Source organism: Gopherus evgoodei, chromosome 8 (assembly GCF_007399415.2).
Source record: "Gopherus evgoodei ecotype Sinaloan lineage chromosome 8, rGopEvg1_v1.p, whole genome shotgun sequence".
Lineage (NCBI taxonomy): Eukaryota > Metazoa > Chordata > Testudines > Testudinidae > Gopherus > Gopherus evgoodei.
Window position 1 is genome coordinate 29245038 of NC_044329.1, and position 19493 is coordinate 29264530.

At 42.4% G+C, this 19493-nt stretch overlaps 1 protein-coding gene across 5 annotated transcripts in view; it reads left to right on the top strand.

The window, feature by feature from the left end:
* The window catches only part of TENM2 (teneurin transmembrane protein 2), a 1578682-nt gene that overhangs the window by 1399290 nt on the left and 159899 nt on the right, over nucleotides 1–19493 (top strand). For all 5 annotated transcript variants that reach the window (XM_030572355.1, XM_030572352.1, XM_030572354.1 and 2 more), the window contains 2 exons: nucleotides 1352–1557; nucleotides 16466–16661. In XM_030572355.1, coding sequence (XP_030428215.1) covers nucleotides 1352–1557; nucleotides 16466–16661 — 402 coding nt within the window. The remainder of the gene's footprint in view (nucleotides 1–1351; nucleotides 1558–16465; nucleotides 16662–19493) is intronic.

Sequence of the window (19493 nt, forward strand, 5' to 3'; positions counted from 1 at the left end):
TGGAATTTAAAATTGAAATTGTGCTGAAGTAGCTATTACAGTTTAAATAATAAAGACAGAGTAGGGGTTTGGTACTTACCTGCTGGGTTTATATGCAAGTCCATGCTATGCTATTACGTCCTGCCTGAAAGCACTGCCTCCAGAGGCTGACATTGGCAAAAATGTCCATAAAGTGCTGGAAACTGATTCATTGGTATTCAGGGATCCTGTCCAAATATGATGTCTGGTTGAAAAATGGGCAAAAGAGCTAAGCTCATGATGGATATAAGTAGTATGTGTTTCCTTGCATTTCAAATATCACCACCACCCAATACTTAGCTGTAATTAAAGCCACCAAGAAGTAGGTTTAGATGCTCGTAAGCATAATAGATATTCTCTGTGGTTTTCTGACCTTTATTTAATTTATTTAAATAACGTGGCACTCATCACCATGGCATCTGGACACATCATACACTGAAACAAATATCAATGTATGCTAGTCTCCTCTCTCTTCCCCTATTGACCATTTCCCCAACAGAAATGTCTGAAGTGTAGGACCAGTAAACATAATGCCAGACCCATCCACCTAAGACTTTGTTGAATGGATGAGCTTTTACTATGTTCGGAAGGCTAACAGTTTCATGGATAGCGAGCAAGACTTGGTCTACTGGAAAGGTGTTGCCTCTTGTTTTCAATAATGCATATCTAGGGACTATCCGCAAGTGGAATTCAACTGACAGCAGCCAATACATTTGTGCATGGGGGAAAGAAATGGATTTTCATGTAGCCAAATCCCAAGCTATATGGGGCTTTCAAAGGTTATCAAACTCTTTTCTCTATCTCCTTATTACTGTGTTCCTTTTTATATGTGATTATTGTTAGTTTATGGAGAGGGGCTTAATGGACTTGTTTAATTTATGAAATCTGACTAATAAAGTCTGCAGTCAGTGGGTTTACATTGAAATTACCCCTTTATAATTATTTCCTGGTTATTTTTATATCCTGGTCACATTAAGGATGTGGCTGGAAAGAGCACAAGGAGATTTATATGTGCTTAGCTGGCTCTTTTCTCTTATTATACTTGATCAGTAAAGAATAATCACAGAACTAAAAGTGGTGGGGGAAAAGCTGTATGCAAGTTTTCAGATGCCCTAAGGGGATGAATTTGTAGCTTTCTTATTTAAAATATAAGGGTCAGAGAAAGCAATGGAGTTGCACAAATGTAAATGAAGGGAGAAACCAATCTTAAAAATGTTAAGCTTTGTTTTAAAGAGTAAAATTGCCACAATAATTCATCATAAAGGGCATTACCAAAAATGTCTGTATTGCTAGAAAAAGATCTCACCTGGCTAATATTGTTCCTGTCTTCTAGGACCATGGGCCACTAGAAACAGCAGCATAGATAGCGGGGAGGCAGAGGTCGGACGCAGAGTTACCCAGGAAGTACCACCTGGAGTATTCTGGCGATCTCAAATCCATATCAGCCAGCCGCAGTTCGTGAAGTTCAATATCTCCTTAGGAAAGGATGCTCTTTTTGGTGTTTATATAAGAAGAGGACTTCCACCATCACATGCCCAGGTACTGTATTACTATGCTTAATGGATTTAAAAGCCAAAAGATAAATGTACTGATGATCTAATGACAATGTAGTTTTAGGTGGTAAAGGCTTGTGCTTTTGAGGTTGAGAGTCCTGGATTCTTCCCCAGTGCCTGAAGGCTATGATTTACCTCAGAGCCCTGGAGTTGGTTGTTTGCAACCACGCTTTTGTTACAGATTGGCATCCTCTAACAATAGATTATTTACAGGAGTGACCATTTTTCTTTTAGCTTGGAATAAATAAAGGTTGTTTTCCTACAATCTTTGTAATGTCACCCTTTTAAAAAATTAACGTCTGCAGTTTGCCATTGTCAGTTTAAAATACTAGAGATGGAAATTCAGAGCATGAATCTGCGCTGTTGTGCTGTAAATCAAAAACAACTCCACTGAAGTCATTGGAATTACGCTAGTGAATAGATGGTGGGAGATTAGAATCAGGCCCACTATCTCTGAGTAACATACCATGGGCAATTGGAGTGCTCTAAAAACAGAGATAGTCGCAACAAGCCTGATTCTCCCCTCATGTGCTGGTATAAATCAGGAGTACTGTAGTCTTTGAGGTTATAAAGATGCTGACCTAGTGTAAGTGAGAACATATTCAGGCTGAGACAGTGTCTTCACAAGGGACTTGCTGCTTTGACTTGCTGAAAAAAAAATGTTGTCAGAGTTTGGATAACTGGAAGTTTTCTATTCCATCACCACTAGCACATGTTGTTTAGATGTGGGTTTTCATGTTATTTGTGTCAGTGTTGGGTTAATTTTAATCCCCTTTTCCCAATGACTGTGCCTCAGGCCTCTTCCATCACAAAGTCACTAGGCTGTGTATGCAGATTTGCATTTTCTCTTTCATTTACGGAGTTAAGTCTGGTGCTTGTCTTGCATTTCTTACAAACAACTGTAGTGAAAACTGATCAATCCCTCATTTTTATGCTGAAACGATAATACAGAGCTATGGACACTCAATAAAAATAATGGCTAACAAACTTAGAAAAAAATATAAGCAGCTATTTCTTCAGAGGATGTGTAGTGAGAATTTGGAATTCATTGCTTTAGGAGGGCACATAGTCACGGCTGAGATTTGATTTAAATAGCTTGAAAATTTTGGTCAGATCCAAAGCCCATTAAAGTAAATGGAAAGATTCCCATTTACTTTGATGAGATTTGACTCAGACTCCTCATGAACAATAATATATTTTGTAGTTATGCATGCCAAGAGAAAAAGAAACCCCCATTCTCCAGGGAATGAGCAAAAGCACAGATGACTACCAATTTCAGGAAAGGATTCTTTCACTCATGTACAGCCTTGAAAATTAGCTCTCAGTACAAAGATTTTTACCTTAAATTTAGAAAGCTTAACTTGATATTTGAGCTCTGGAGAGCAAGTGCAGAAATTTAAGAATCCCTCTTGGGAATGCCCCATTTGACATTCCTAGACACTTAGCCCCAATTTGCAAAGAATTTCTTAGTTACATTTTGTCATTTGCCAAAGCAGATTGGAGTTACACAGATTTATATATGGTTACATTACATGATTTTAGTTGCGCGCGCACACACACACACACACACACACCCTGCACAAAGAGTGAATAACTGAATTTTGTATGGGAAACTACACTGGAGTCTGAAGATTCTGATTTATGGGCTAGCTCTGTCCATAGTCATTCCGCAGCCCTAAGACTAGGGGCCAGAAACGATGCATACTACTATATTCAAGGGATTACAACCACCATATCTACATAATCCAAGAGCAAATGGACCTGTGGTTGTCTAACCACCATTCCCCTCTGTTGTGGCCTCTATTGAAATGTGCCCCTGTCATAGCATTCCCTCTCAGATCTGAACCTTAGAGTTCTGAAAGTGAGATACTAGCACCTGAATCCTCCAAGCTTAATTACCAGCTTAGATCTGATAGCACTGCCACCACCCAAAAATATAGTGTTTTGGGGCACTCTGACCTCCCCAACCTTCCCTGGGGACCCCAAGAATCCAGATCCCTTGGCTTCTTAAAACAAGGAGAAATAAACTATTCCCCCACCTTTCCCCCTCCCAGAATTTCCCTCCCTGGGCTATCCTGAGAGATACTGATCCAGCCTCTTAAATCACCATACAGAGAAGCATCTCCCTTCCCTTCCACAAAGAGGCAAACAGATTCAAGGAAAACAGAGAGAGATTCTATCTCTCCCCCTTCCCGTCTTCCCCACCCGTCCTGGTGAGTTATCCCAATCCCCTGGAATAAAACAAGGGAAACAAGAAAAAAAATCAATCAGGTTCTCTAAAAAGAGATCTTTTAATAAAAGAAAGGAAAAAGTAAAGAATTATCTCTGTAACTTCAAGATATAAATATACAGGGTCCTGTAGCTTACAGACACCAGAAAGAGACTTTCCCCCCAGTACCAATACAAATCAAAATATTCCCAGCAACTACACATATAAACATTAACCAGCCAGATCCACAGTTGCAAATAGAGTAAAACAATCAAAAAGCCTAAACTGCCTGTGTTTACTTACTATTTGAAAAGAGACTTAGAGAGCCTGTAGTAATGTCTGGTCTCTCAGACCCTCTGAGAGAAGAACACACAACGGACAAAGAACACACACAAAAGCTTCCCTCCACCCAAATCTAAAAGTATCTTGTCTTCTGATTGGTCTTCTGGTTAGGTGTCCAGTTCCCTGCTTGTAACCCTTTACAGGTAGAAGAGACATTAACCCTTAACAATCTGTTTATGACACGCCCCCCAAATCGCAGACAGTGGGGAACCTCACTGGCGGCGATTTCTTCCTAGAACTCTAAAATAAACAGATTAATACAACACATGCACCTTTACATATACTACCAAGTATATAACTAACAGACTTCTACATTTTAAGAACACTTTTTAACTACTGGATTCTGGGAAACTTTCACGAGAGAGTGCATCAGCTACTTTGTTAGAAGCTCCTGAAATGTGTTGAATTTCAAAATCAAAATCTTGGAGAACTAAAGTCCATCGAAGAAGTTTTTTGTTGTTCCCCTTGGCAGTATGAAGCCACTTTAGTGAAGCATGGTCTGTCTGTAGCTGGAACCACCGTCCCCAAACGTATGGGCTTAGCTTTTCCAGGGCGTACACAATGGCGTAGCATTTCTATTCACTGATTGACCAGTGACTTTCCCTCTCAGACAGTTTCTTGCTGAGAAACACGACAAGATGGAAGTTGAGATCCGGTCCCTCCTGCATGAGAACTGCTCCTATACCACACTCAGATGCATCTGTGGTTACTAGGAATGGCTTGTTAAAGTCCTGGGCCCTGAGCACAGGGTCAGACACGAGTGTCGCCTTAAGCTGGATAAAGGCCTTTTGACACTCATCAGTCCACTTAACTGCATTTGGTTGGGTCTTTTTGGTCAGGTCGGTCAGTGGGGTAGCGATTTGACTGTAGTGTGGTACAAATCGCCTGTAGTACCCGGCCAAGCCTAAGAAGGATTGGACCTGTTTCTTTGACTTTGGGACAGGCCACTTTTGGATAGCATCCACCTTGGCCTGTAGAGGGTTTATGGTTCCTCGACCCACCTGGTGTCCCAGGTAAGTCACTCTGTTTTGGCCTATTTGACACTTTTTGGCCTTAACCGTTAGTCCTGCCTGCCTGATTCGCTCAAAGACCTTTTCCAGGTGTTCTAGGTGTTCAGGCCAGGAGTCAGAAAAAATGGCCACATCATCGAGGTAGGCAACTGCGTATTCTCCCAGTCCTGCTAGTAGACCATCTACCAGCCTCTGGAAGGTGGCGGGTGCATTTCACAGCCCGAAAGGAAGTACATTAAATTCATACACCCCCGCCTGGGTGATGAATGCTGACCTTTCCTTGGCAGGTTCATCTAGCGGTACTTGCCAGTACCCCTTGGTTAAGTCTATTGTAGATATGAATTGGGCACGTCCCAACTTTTCCAATAGCTCATCAGTGCGTGGCATTGGATAGTTGTCTGGACGAGTTACCGCATTTAGCTTACAGTAGTCCACGATAGAGCGTATTTCGCCATCTGGTTTGGGTACCAGAACCACTGGAGATGCCCATGCACTGGTAGATGAGCGGATTATACCCATCTGTAGCATGTTCTGGATCTCCCGTTCTGTAGCAGCTTGGGCGTGAGAAGACACCCGGTAGGGTGGGGTTCTAATTGGGTGAGCATTACCTGTGTCAATTGAGTGGTATGCCCGTTCAGTCCATCCTGGGGTGGCTAAGAACAATGGGGCGAAGCTAGTGCACATCTCCTTGATTTGTCGCCGCTGCAGACATTCCAGGGTGGTTGAGAGGTTCACCTCTTCCACGGCACCGTCTTTTTTCCCTTCATAGTAGGCACCGTCAGGCCACTCAGTGTCATCTCCTCCCTGGACTGTAAACTGACAAACCTGTAAGTCTCTGGAATAAAAGGGCTTGAGAGAATTAACATGGTACACTCTGGGCTTTAGGGAGGAATTGGGAAAGGCTATGAGGTAATTAACAGCTCCCAGGTGCTCTTGGACCGCGAATGGCCCTTCCCATGATGCTTCCATCTTATGGGCCTGTTGCGCCTTCAAGACCATAACCTGGTCTCCTACCTTGAAGGAACGCTCTCTGGTATGTCTGTCATACCAGGCCTTTTGCTCTTCCTGAGCATCCTTTAGGTTTTCTTTAGCAAGGGCTAAAGAGTGTCGGAGTGTGCTTTGTAGGTTGCTTACAAAGTCCAGAATGTTAGTCCCTGGAGAAGGCATAAACCCCTCCCATTGCTGCTTCACCAACTGTAATGGCCCCTTAACCTCGTGGCCATACACAAGTTCAAACGGTGAAAACCCTAAACTGGAATGTGGTACAGCCCTGTAGGCAAAAAGCAACTGCTGCAACACTAGGTCCCAATTATTGGAGTGTTCATTGATGAATTTACGTATGAGGGCCCCCAAAGTTCCATTAAACCTTTCCACCAGGCCATTGGTTTGATGGTGGTAAGGGGTGGCAACCAAGTGATTCACCCCATGAGTTTCCCACAGTTCTTTCATGGTTCCTGCCAGGAAATTAGATCCTGAATCTGTAAGGATGTCTGAGGGCCAACCTACCCTGGCAAAAATGTCTGTTAGGGCCTGGCACACAGTGTTAGCCCTGGTGTTGCCTAGAGCTACTGCTTCCAGCCATCGGGTAGCAAAGTCCACAAAAGTCAGTATGTACTGCTTTCCTCTGGGTGTCTTTTTTGGGAAAGGACCCAGAATATCCACAGCTACTCGCTGAAATGGGACCTCAATTATGGGGAGTGGCTGGAGAGGGGCCTTGACCTGGTCTTGGGGTTTTCCCACTCTTTGGCACACCCCACAAGACTGGACATACTTGGCAACGTCCTTGCCCATCCCCTCCCAGTGGAAGGACTTCCCCAACCGGTCTTTGGTTCTGTTCATCCCAGCATGGCCACTAGGATGATCATGGGCTAAGCTTAAGAACTTTTCCCAGTACTTAGCTGGAACCACTAACTGTTTTTGCGGATGCCAGTCTTCCTGGTGTCCAACAGAAAGAGTCTCCTTGTATAAAAGTCCTTGTTCAACAACAAACCAGGATCGATTAGAAGAGCTGAGAGGCGGTGGGGTGCTCCGTGCCGCCGCCCAAGCTTTGTGAAGGCTGTCATCTGCTTCCTGCTCAGTCTGGAACTGTTCCCTTGATGCTGGAGACACCAGTTCTTCCTTAGACTGTGGACTTGGGCTTGGTCCCTCTGGAAGCGATGTAGGTGATGGGGTTGTTTCCGTTGCTGGTGAACCGCTCTCCGCTGGTGCACCAGGGGGTATTTCAGGCTCTGGCTGAGCCTCTTGGGTGTGGTCGTCTGCTGCTTCTGCCAGTTTAGGCTCGCTGGTGCCCTCTGGAGTTGGGGTTGAAGATGGATTTGCAAGCACTGTTGTCAGTGCTGGCAACGGTTCTGGTGCTGGCTGCTTTTCCAGTTCCTGGTCTGGGACTGGAAGCACTGTGGCTGTTTCCGTTGTTGGCATGGGATCCTGGTCCACTACCTCTGTCTGGGTCTCTTGTAACACAGATGGGGCCTCTGTGGATGGCTCAGGAACAGGAATGGGTCTGGAAGCTTTCCTGGTTTGGCTGCGGGTAACCATTCCCACTCTCTTGGCCCGCTTCACCTGGTTGGCCAAATCTTCCCCCAGTAGCATGGGGATGGAATAATTGTTATAGACTGCAAAAGTCCACATTCCTGACCAGCCTTTGTATTGGACAGGCAGTTCTGCTGTAGGCAAGTCTACAGCTTGTGACATGAAGGGGTAAATTGTCACTTGGGCCTTTGGGTTGATGAATTTGGGGTCGATGAAGGATTGGTGAATAGCTGACACTTGTGCCCCCGTGTCTCTCCACGCAGTAACCTTCTTTCCGCCCACTCTCAAAATTTCTCTTCGCTCCAAGGGTATTTGAGAGGCATCTGGGCCTGGGGATCTTTGGTGTGATGGTGGTGTAATGAACTGCACTTGGTTGGCGTTCTTTGGGCAGTTGGCCTTGATATGTCCCAGTTTATTACACTTAAAGCATCTTCCAGCTGACTGGTCACTGGGTCGAGGTGGGTTACTAGAGACTGGTGAGGGGGAAGAATAGGGCGTCTGTGGCTTTCCTTGGGTTGTAGGTGGGGTCTTTGGCTGCCCTCGGTTGTAGGGTTTATTGTCGGTGTGTCCTCTGGGGTATTCGTTCCCCTTGACAGTAGCTTGTTTCTTTTCTGCCTCTTCCATCCATTTGGCTCCAATCTCCCCCGCCTCGATTACCGTTTTGGGTTTCCCATCTAATATGTACCTCTCTATTTCCTCAGGAATACCATCTAAGAACTGCTCCATTTGTATCAGGAGATGCAGCTCGTCCATATTGTTAACCTTTGTTCCTGATATCCAGGCTTCATAATTCTTTGCAATGTGGTAGGCGTGTCAGGGGAATGACACATATGGTTTCCATTTTTGGTTTCTGAACCGCCGACGGGCATGTTCAGGTGTTATCCCCATTCTGTATCTGGCCTTGGTTTGAAAAAGTTTATAATCATTCATTTTCTCCTTAGGCATTTCAGCCGCCACCTCTGCTAAGGATCCACTGAGCAGTGGCCTCAATTCTACCATGTACTGGTCTTCAGAGAAGCTGTACCCAAGTACAGGCTCTTTCAAAATTTTCTAAGAAGTCCTCAGTGTCATCACCTGCCTCGTAGGTGGGAAATGTCTTGTGCTGTGGAACAATTATTGGCGAAGGATTGTTAGGATTGGCTGTGTTCTGTTGCCTAGCCTGTTCTAATTCCAGGGCCTGTCGGTGGGCCTCCCTCTGGAGTTCTATCTGTCGTCTGTGGGCTGCATCTTCTTCTTCTTGTTTCCTTCTGTGGGCCACCTCTTCTTCTTCTTGTTTTCTTTTGTGGGCTGCCTCTTCCTTGGCTAGTTCTGCATTAATTAGTTCCATCCGTCTCCTATGTTCATTTTCTTTGTCCATGGCTTGTTGCCGTGCTCGTTCCTGTCTCAGGCTTTCCTTGGAACTCATGGTTCCTGCTTTCTTGTGCTGCGGCACCCTCTGGTGTTTACTGCCTGAAATGCTGGTTCTCTGTTGGCTTCCAGGGGTTGCTTAGCAACAGAGTCCTTTTTAACTTACTAGCCTCTCCCGAAAGAGTTAAAAAGCAAAAGAAAACTCTCTTTCATTTACAAATGTGTCCTGGCTGGAGTGCGTTGCTGACCACTTAAGGCTGCTTTGTTTAACAAACGACCGTTGTTAAACCTTAATAGCCCTACCTATGCACAGCTAGAACGGAGCAAGGAAAAAATATTCCTCTGGCTGCAGTTTAAAAAAAAAAAAACCTTCCCTCTGCTTATAACCAGCTAGCAGAGAAGCAAATTAATAATCTTACTGGCTTTTGGATTCTTATCTATCCCACTCAGCTGCCAACCATGTCATAGCATTCCCTCTCAGATCTGAACCTTAGAGTTCTGAAAATGAGATACTAGCACCTGAATCCTCTAAGCTTAATTACCAGCTTAGATCTGATAGCACTGCCACCACCCAAAAATATAGTGTTTTGGGGCACTCTGACCTCCCCAACCTTCCCTGGGGACCCCAAGAACCCAGATCCCTTGGGTTCTTAAAACAAGGAGAAATAAACCATTCCCCCACCTTTCCCCCTCCCAGAATTTCGCTCCCTGGGCCATCCTGAGAGATACTGATCCAACCTCTTAAATCACCATACAGAGAAGCATCTCCCTTCCCTTCCACAAAGAGGCAAACGGATTCAAGGAAAACAGAGAGAGATTCTATCTCTCCCCCCTCCCGTCTCCCCCCAACCCGTCCTGGTGAGTTATCCCAATCCCCTGGAATAAAACAAGGGAAACAAGAAAAAAAATCAATCAGGTTCTCTAAAAAGAGATCTTTTAATAAAAGAAAGGAAAAAAGTAAAGAATTATCTCTGTAACTTCAAGATATAAATATACAGGGTCCTATAGCTTACAGACACCAGAAAGAGACTTTCCCCCCAGTACCAATACAAATCAAAATATTCCCAGCAACTGCACATATAAACGTTAACCAGCCAGATCCACAATTGCAAATAGAGTAAAACAATCAACAAGCCTAAACCGCCTGTGTTTACTTACTATTTGAAAAGAGACTTAGAGAGCCTGTAGTAATGTCTGGTCTCTCAGACCCTCTGAAAGAAGAACACACAACGGACAAAGAACACACACAAAAGCTTCCCTCCACCCAAATTTAAAAGTATCTTGTCTTCTTATTGGTCTGCTGGTCAGGTGTCCAGTTCCCTGCTTGTAACCCTTTACAGGTAGAAGAGACATTAACCCTTAACAATCTGTTTATGGCAGCCCCTTTCCCCCAATGCAGCCACTCTACAAATAACAAGAAATTCTTAAATCATCCAGAAGCAGGAAGCCTGCAAAACAATCAGCAGGTCTGCTAGATTGCCAGGAAGTAAAGCCCAGGAAACAGAAAACAAATAGTAGGGGTCAGTGATCAGATTTCGAAACATTAACATTGGGGTGCCTTGAAGTGTTGTACTACAAGAGGGCTCCCTGGGGAGATTGAAGAAGATTGCTGCCCCATTCTCACCTATTCTTGGACATGTCCATGAAGGATGGGAGATGGCCAAGGGGAATGAGTTCCAAAGACAGGGACCCTTTTCTGAGGCAGCCTTGATTTTTGCCCTGGGCAATTCAGTCCCATGAACTTGATAGCAAGAAAATCACATTTGAAATTAATTACCCCAATAGAGTAAGAATGAAATGTGATTAGTCAAAAGACTGGGTTCCAAATCATTGAGCTTCTTAGAGATTTTTACCACTCCTTTTAATTCCCCCAGGAAATGAACAGGGAGTCAGTGCAGACACTAAGCTAGGATGTCATGTGCTCACAGTGACCTGCCTTTCTCAGGAGCAACCAAAGCTCCAGGAAGATTTCAAGGGTAGCCTTAAGTAAGAGTGAATTGTAATTGTTTGGCTAGGAGGAGACAAAGGCATGAACAACTCTTCCAATAGCCTTATTAGGAAGGAATTGATAGTTTATTAATTCAAGCTGAAGTTTACATGTTACTGCCCTACAATCAAGTGTATCTACTGTGTTTCAGTAGAAACTATGACCAGGTAGATTCCTCCTTCTATTCTCTCAACACAGCACCAACATACCAGATCCAAAACTCACATCCTTTATTGTTATCTTAAATAATAAAAAATAGGAACCCCATAAGTCTTAGCCTAAACTTCCTTCTCTGCATGGTTTCTACCTACAGGACCTTTCTTTCCCAGTCTCTAGTTAGAACTCCCCAAGAAGAGACTCCAGCCTTTTTATAACCCTGGATAGAGTTAAGAAAATCCATGTGCATGATCATCAGAAGTTACTTTCCATCTTCATGCAGGGTGTTAGCATTGGACAATAGGAAGACTCAGCAGAAAAGCCCCACATCCTTATGCAGGATCCTAAATCCTACCAGCCTGTTGCACGTAGAAATTATTTTAGGGAAAAGAAAAGAGCCTGCTGCACATCTGAACTTTAGAAGAGTAGCCTTGTTCTGATTCCAGAGAGGAGCAAAGATTTCTGTATTAATGAAAATAATCTGAATTTGACACCAGATGATGTGCTAAAGTTGTACTTTAAAATCCTTGTTACTGCAAGTTAAGGACTTGAGCAGTAAAAGCAGTGAACAAGTTCACTTGACAGTTCATCACTGATGGTGCTGATATGTCAAGCCAAGTAAAATCCTTTGTGGGAACAAGTCAATAATCAGCAAATTAGGTACATGATTACCCTGAGACAACAAGATGCAGTTCTTGTCTGAGAGCCCTGCTGAGATTTAACCTTCTCAGTATTACTGTTTAGCAAATATTCCAAACGCCTAGTTTAGTCAGTCAAACTGATGTAGTTGTAAGGCCATCCAGAAACAGCTTGGTGTAGTACTGTGGCTAGGGAATGTACCTCTGGAGGGGGAACATACAGACAGAAATGCAGGCTTGTGTGGCAAGTGAGCTAGAAATAAAAGCACTCACTATATTTTCAAGAAAGATTTTTCCAGACTATGCGGTACAACCATGTAACAAAACGTTCATAACCCCCTTAAAAAGTGGCCCTTAAATGGTAGAAAGCAAATGAAAGAAGGCTGCACACTGCAGATAATATTTGGAGAAGAAATGATAAATCTCTTGGATTAAGCATGAATGTGCTGCTTATATAGTGATCCAAGCAAACATTGATATTACTGCTCATCTGCAGACTATTTCAAATGATAGCATGAAAAAGTAAGTTTATAGAAATACTATTAGGAATGCTTGGCCAAAGCAATCCACCAGAGCATATTACATCCCTTTCCCACGTATTGTTTTATTTGCAAAAATCTCTCTCTTTCCTGGGTGAGTAAACCACTTGTGTTTTCAGTTAGAAGTGGGACTAACTGGAAATCATTTGGATAGTGGGGCAGCCAGGATGTTCTCTTGCTTCATAAACACCATTGAAATTTTCATATTTTTGATGCTCCCAGCAGTCACAAATCAGAATGATATCATTCTCATCAATTCATTCTCTGTTATGTGTCACGCTTTGCTCTGCCTTATGCTGCTTACATTATGTCACACTGAATCATGTACATTCAAATATTAAAGTAAATTGATTGGCTGTCAGCATGGATATCAGATGGCTGGTGGGTGGGTATTTAATGCATAATCAACAATTTGGATGTTTATGAAGTACTCATTTTAAAACACTTTGCAAACAAGTTTTTTTTCCCCAACACATGTTGTTCAGAGCTTGTTTGTGCTAAGTAGATCTTATGAAGTTTTGGCATGAGGATGAGCTCCCACCACAATATCTAAATCTGTATCTGGATTTTGAACACTTGATGTTCATGGTTTTTAACTCCATGTTTTGGTTCACCCATTATTAAAATAAGGTCTATTTTAAAAATTTTGGGTTTATATCCTGATTTCAAACACTCTTGGAGTTTGGTTTGGACTCATCTGTAATTTGGAAGTGCAGCCAGGTATCAGGCTTTAAGACACTCTGTGGAGTTGCAAAGCTATTTTGCTGACTCACACTGGCTACCCAAGCAGTTGGGTCTCAGTTATTCTCAGAAGTATAAGAGAGAGGGATAAGATGCCTTGAGAGGAAACATTGTAGGGACAAACTGATCAGGAAGAACTTAGGTTAACATTAAGGTCTGTAAGTACAGATATGCTTCAGGACTTTCTTACATAGGGTAAAAAAAGAAGAGCAAACCCAAGGAAAGGATAAATTTGGACAATTAACCCATTGTATTGAGAGTGGGCTCAAAATCTCACCTTTTTAATGATATGGACAGGCCTGCAAAGGGACCTGCCATTGCTAGGTCACACCCATGATCACAGGAGGAGGCTGGGGACACTGCAGCTAAAGCTGCTTCAATCCCTTTTAGCTCTTCCAGGTTGTTCCTCTTCGATTCCACCAACCGCTGAGCCTGTCCTGCCATCTGAGGTAGAATCAGCATCAGACATGGGGGGAGGCAGAGGAGCCTGCCAGCACAAGCAGACCAGAACAGCATGTTGCCAATGAGAAATGTCAGCTTTTATTGCTGCTTTCTTCCATGTCAACTGTCAGTGAGCAAACCTTCCAAAGAGCAATGAAAGAATTTCTGAGGTTGTTGCCCCACTAATAACATTTTCCAAGAGTGTAGTGAGTCCATCTTTAACCTCTGACTGCTGGCAGGTAGGTTTTGGTAACATTTCCAAAGGTCGCTGATTTAATGGTCTGATTTACAAACAGGTTTGACACCATTTATGCTCAGAAAGTTACTGACATGTCAGAATTGTGTAAATCCCTTCTGTGTATTGGCTTATCCCTAAACTGAATTATTTTTCCTAGCCAAGTGCCATGTAAAATAGGTTTGGGTGGAGAGCACAGAGGTATTTAGTTTAGTCACTTCTTGCTATTACACCCTCCCATCCACCCCCCAAAATGCTTTATAGAAAGGAAAGATGGCCCAGTGGTCTGTAACTCTAGGAGACTGGGGTTCAGGTCCCTGCTATATCACAGAATTCCTTAGGCAAGTCACTTAATCTATTTGTGTCTCAGTTTCCCATCTATGCAATGGGGATGATAGCACTCTCATACTTAACAGAGGAGTTCTGAGGATACATACAATAAATACTGTGAAGTGCTCAGGTACTTTGGTGTTGGGGATACCTTTAGACACAGTTGTTGTCAGACACTACTACTGCTAACTTGAATGCACCTGAAAACAGGCAGATACATACCATGACACTACGAATAGTTCCATAATCCTGAAGACTTAAATTTCTTTCTCTCCTACAGAAGGGAATATATTATTAATTATTATTACTATTATTTCTTATTTCTTGTTTATTTTCTTATTATATTTTAATTTATTTTCAGTAACTCGGTATTAATTAATGGAATTCAGCCTGCAGTGCACAAAGTCCTCTGCAGGAGAAGTGGCATGTTTAGAGTTCAGGATGATAGTTATTTTTAAATAAAAGCCGTGTTTCTATTCTTTGAGCTATCACCAGCCTGCGCTGTTTGTGCTAGTGATAACAGAGGGAAATGCAACAACACTCCTGGCAAGCAAGCACGTACTATTACTATATTTTATTGAACACATTTGTCTTGCTTTAGACATATCTATCTATCTCGATCTAGTGCTAGATAGATAGATATGTCTAAAGCAAGGCATGTTTTCATAGGGGACTTGTTATATAGCTATAAAAACATTAGATATATTGGTTTTGGTGCATTTCTTAAGGACTTCCTCATATAGAGGCTGGGGGACTAGTGGGTTGAGCATCGTATCTGCCTGGAAGTTCTAGAATCACAGAAGTTATGGACAGAAAAAGTCTATTAGGTCATCTAGTCCTGCTGCCTGCCTAGGCAGAATTATTCCATGTTGGAGATTTAACTAATATTTCTTCCAATCTTGTTTGAAATATACCAAGCAGTGGAGTTTCCCTTGGGAGATTATTACACAGCCTAATAGATCTTACTGTTGGGAAGATTTTCCTGACACTCTAGTTAAATTTTCCCTTTCTTAATTTCATCTGAATACTAATAGCACCTCTTCTGTGTGCTAAATAATTCCTTACTTTGCTCACTGTTTTCACCTTGCGAATTGTTAACATGTCTCACCTCTACTGGAACTTATCCAAGCTTGCCATCCTCAGTCTTTCCTCATAAATCAATTCCTTATTTCTATTGTTCCTTTCTGAATCCTCCAGTTTGTCAGTAACTTTCAAGCAATGAGATGCCCAAAACTGAACTCAGTTGCAACAGAGCCAACCAAAGCCCTGGCTGGGATGATTTAGTTGGTGTTGGTCCTGCTTTGAGCAGGGAGTTGGACTAGATGACCTTCTGAGGTCTCTTCCAACCCTAATATTCTATGATTCTGTGAATACTTTCTTTCTCTGTGTGGTGATGCTCTACAGTAAAGCTTCAGTCAGGTACAGAGTAGGGTACCTTATACACCTCTACCTTGATATAATGCTGTCCTCGGGAGCCAAAAAATCTTACTACGTTATAGGTGAAACCGCATTATAGCGAACTTGCTTTGATCCACCAGAGTGCGCAGCCCTGCCCCTCCAGAGCACTGCTTTACCACATTATATCCGAATTCGTGTTAGATCGGGTCGTGTTATATCAGGGTAGAAGTGTATTAGGCAAAAACAATGAGTTTTTTCCATATTCACAATGAGGAGACTTTTATTCATTAGTACGTCAGGTGGCGTGTCTGAGATTTCTGTGCCAGTACTATGCTAGCAGGAGACTGCAGTAGGTGATTGCTGTGGAATGGGTGAGTTTCTTTCAAAATGAGATTTCCTGATTTGAGAATTTATATAAGAACCTAAGACTTGCTATGAAGGATCCAAACATTAATCCAGCGCATCCTGAATCTTGCTCTAACAATGGCCAATACCTGGTGATTCAGCAGGTAAAAAATCACCATAATGTGCTTGGCCAGCTGAACAATACAGTACATAGGGGAGAGTTGGTTCCTGAACAATATTCTTACACCCTGTAGCATGAAATCTTATTAAAGTTTGCATGTCTGCTGTACATGTTATCATTGGTCTAAAATCCATTCAGTATTTTTTTAGATGAGAACAGACAATGTGACTAATTAGCAACTTTCTTCAAAAGCTCAGACTTTGGAGGACTTTTACTTAAACACTTGCCAACATTTTTGCAGAGTGCAGGCACTTAATTCTTTCTGTATCACAGTATCGGAATGGATAAGAGAATTGCTACCAGACCCATAATGAATAAGGAAAGACTGGCTTCAAATTGCCACCTTCTCCAAATAAGGGTTGAAGGGAAGGACATTTGGAGGAAGAATGGGCAAGGTATTGTGCCAGATTATGATCTGTAGCATTACTCTAAATTCAGGTCTCTCTGTTTCTGTTTTACCACACAGTATGATTTCATGGAGCGTTTGGATGGGAAAGAGAAATGGAGTGTGGTGGAGTCTCCCCGGGAACGTCGAAGTATCCAGACCCTGGTTCAGAATGAAGCTGTGTTTGTTCAATACTTGGATGTGGGTTTGTGGCATCTGGCATTTTACAATGATGGCAAGGACAAAGAAGTAGTCTCTTTCAATACAGTTATCTTAGGTATGTATGCCTGCATGCTGAGGATCTTCCCCTCTGTTTGCTTATCTTTATTAAGTGTGGAGGCCTTCTATCAGCTCTCTCTTTTTGTGCATATTTTGCTTTAATCCAGTAATATTTGATGTATATTGAGTGTAGGTAGGAAAAGAGGGAAACTTTTTGAGGGGTGAGTTGTGGGTAGTTTTGTGCTGCCTATATTGAAGGCCGAAATCTGTGATCCTGTTAATATCTAGCTGTCTTTCAAAAAGAAAATGAATGAACCCAGAGGCTTTACAATGAACAAATCTTATAACTACAGGTATTAATAGTAGTGGTGTATGGCTGTTCCTGCAAAGCTGCGTTCGAATTGGCTGTTTGGAGGTTGTTCATGTTGTCACACCCAACTGCCAGCAGTGCATAGCTGAGACTTCATCACTGAAACACTCACCAAAACTTTACATGGAACTTAGTTGGTATCACGATAACAAGATAAGCAATGCTTTAAATCCCTGTTAGTCCCCCTTGAATACACTCCTTCAGGTGATGGTTTTACTACCTTACCCACCCCCAGGGTGCAACCATACCACGTTTTGACTGGATTGGTGAGCCGCACTCTGATTACCAACCATGCTAACCTGACGGGTCCAACTAGGTTTGGCACCTATAAGCCTTTTTCCTCTCGGGGCTGTGACCAGTGAAATGATTAAAATAGTTCAAAAACAGCTACTAAAAACCAAAGCGTTATATATGCACCCAAAGTTATCTAACATGCAGAGCAAAGATTAAAGCCAGTAATGGTCTATATACATATTGCCCTTAATCTAAACTGTAACTTTTCCTTGCAAACTTTGGTAAATTCCATTCAGCCTGGTTTCTTCCATCTCTGGCGAGGGGGAAAGAGCGTGCTTTCTGCAATTTCTATGTCCTCAGTGTGTGTCTTTCAGACATTCCCTGTGGCACTTGCTGAAAGCCCACTTGTCTCCCTTCCTGCTTAGCTTAGCATCTTCCAGGTTTTCATATCCTCTTTAATCATAGGCCTAGACCTACATGAAGAAAGCTGTTGCCAACCTGATTGGACCCAGGCAGGGACATTCCCCAATTAATAGCTTCCGCCATTGTTCCCTTAAAGAGACTTATCTTTGTCATTGTTACATTTCTGTTTGCTTCACCCATAACAGCCTCCTTTGATTTAACTCCTCATAGTTCAGCAAGGTAATATCAAGCAGGTAAACTATTATTTTTATAAATATATGATATTTATTTTAAAAAAATACACATAACTCCCTCTTTCTGCCTATTGATCACTAACACCCCGAAAGAAAGAGGAGGTGAAAGTATGTTAGCCAACCATCCCCTTGCCACCCCCACCCCCAAACATCTGAGAGTGGGTCATCCCCTGAAGACATGAGAATGGAAGGAAGAGGGCCACTACTCTTTACCCTGAGAATAAAATTATGATGAAAGCTTGAGGCTTTATGAAGAGGGACACTCAAGAGCAGAGTGTCATGCAACTGAAAACCAAAACCAGGCCAGAATCCCAAGTCTTTATCAGAAGGTGTGTTGAAATTGGTTGAAGTGTTTGGGGAACCTTTCAGAGTATCGCTGTCATAGCAACACCTGAAACCACAAGTGAGTTTCCCCTGTTTAGTAAAAGATTTTCACAGCCTACAAGTTGCTCACTTCCTTTCTGCTGATTAAGGAATTAAGAAGTAGTGTTGCTGGGCTTTGTGAGTCTTGTGTAGTCCAATTTGTGAGTCTCGTGCAGGTCCTATTCAGCTAGGAGGAAGGGGATCACGATCCGCAACCTCAAGGGAGAAGTTATAAAATGGTGAAAAATAGAGACATTTTTGTTGCTTGAAGGATCAGTGCTAAAAAGACAGATGCACTATGGGCCTGATTCTCCTCCCAGATATAATCCTGGTATAATCCACCAAATTACACTGTGTAATCCACCAAATTCACTCACGTGAGTCCTGATTAACACAGGTGTGAAAGGATAGTCCAGCCTTGAATCTTTAGGCTTAGAAGCAGTTATTTCTGTTAAGATGCAATGTGAGATATGAATAATGATTTTCCCTTCATAATCCACGAATGATTTTATAAGTGTCTCTGTGTGTGCATGTATATGCACGTGAAAGCACACACTCACAGACAGACAGACAGTCCGTTCATATATAGAGAGAGTTTTCTGCAACTCCAAATGACATGTGAACTTTCTTGTACAAGTCCCTTAGTGGTTTGGTATACTCTCCCAACCCATCTTGCAAAAGCTACTCCTTGAGATGTTATAAACTGCTTGTCTTTTAATGTTGCTAGGTCTGGACTACATCTTAGAAGAAAGTCAAAGGTAATAGGTCTAATAGTCAGGTAGACATCTTGATAGAGCAATGATAGTAATCAGACTGAAATGCAGAGAAAAGTACAGTATTTTATCCAGTTCAGAGGTTCTTCCACATATATCTATTATCAGAACTTTCACCAACGAGATGCACTGAAAGCCTCTTTGATATGAAACATGAGAGAGAATGTCAGGCAAGATGTCAACCATAGACCCCACTAAATATATGGTACCTTTGAACACAGGGAAAGAACTTTCATGTGCTGTGCAGCAAAAGAAACGAATCCTTCAATAGTCAAGTGTCCTCTTCACAAAACAACGAAATGGCATTTTTTTGAGTCACACATTTTGGCTTTTGTTTTCACCACTACCAAGAATACTATCCAATGGCCTAGCTGATGGTTATGGGTTGAGTTTTCTTTCACTTTGTGGTCTGTTTTCTGTATCTCAATTCTTTACTTCAGATTTGAGGTTTGTTTTCTATTCAGAATCCTGAAGTATGACATTAGCCTAGAAAG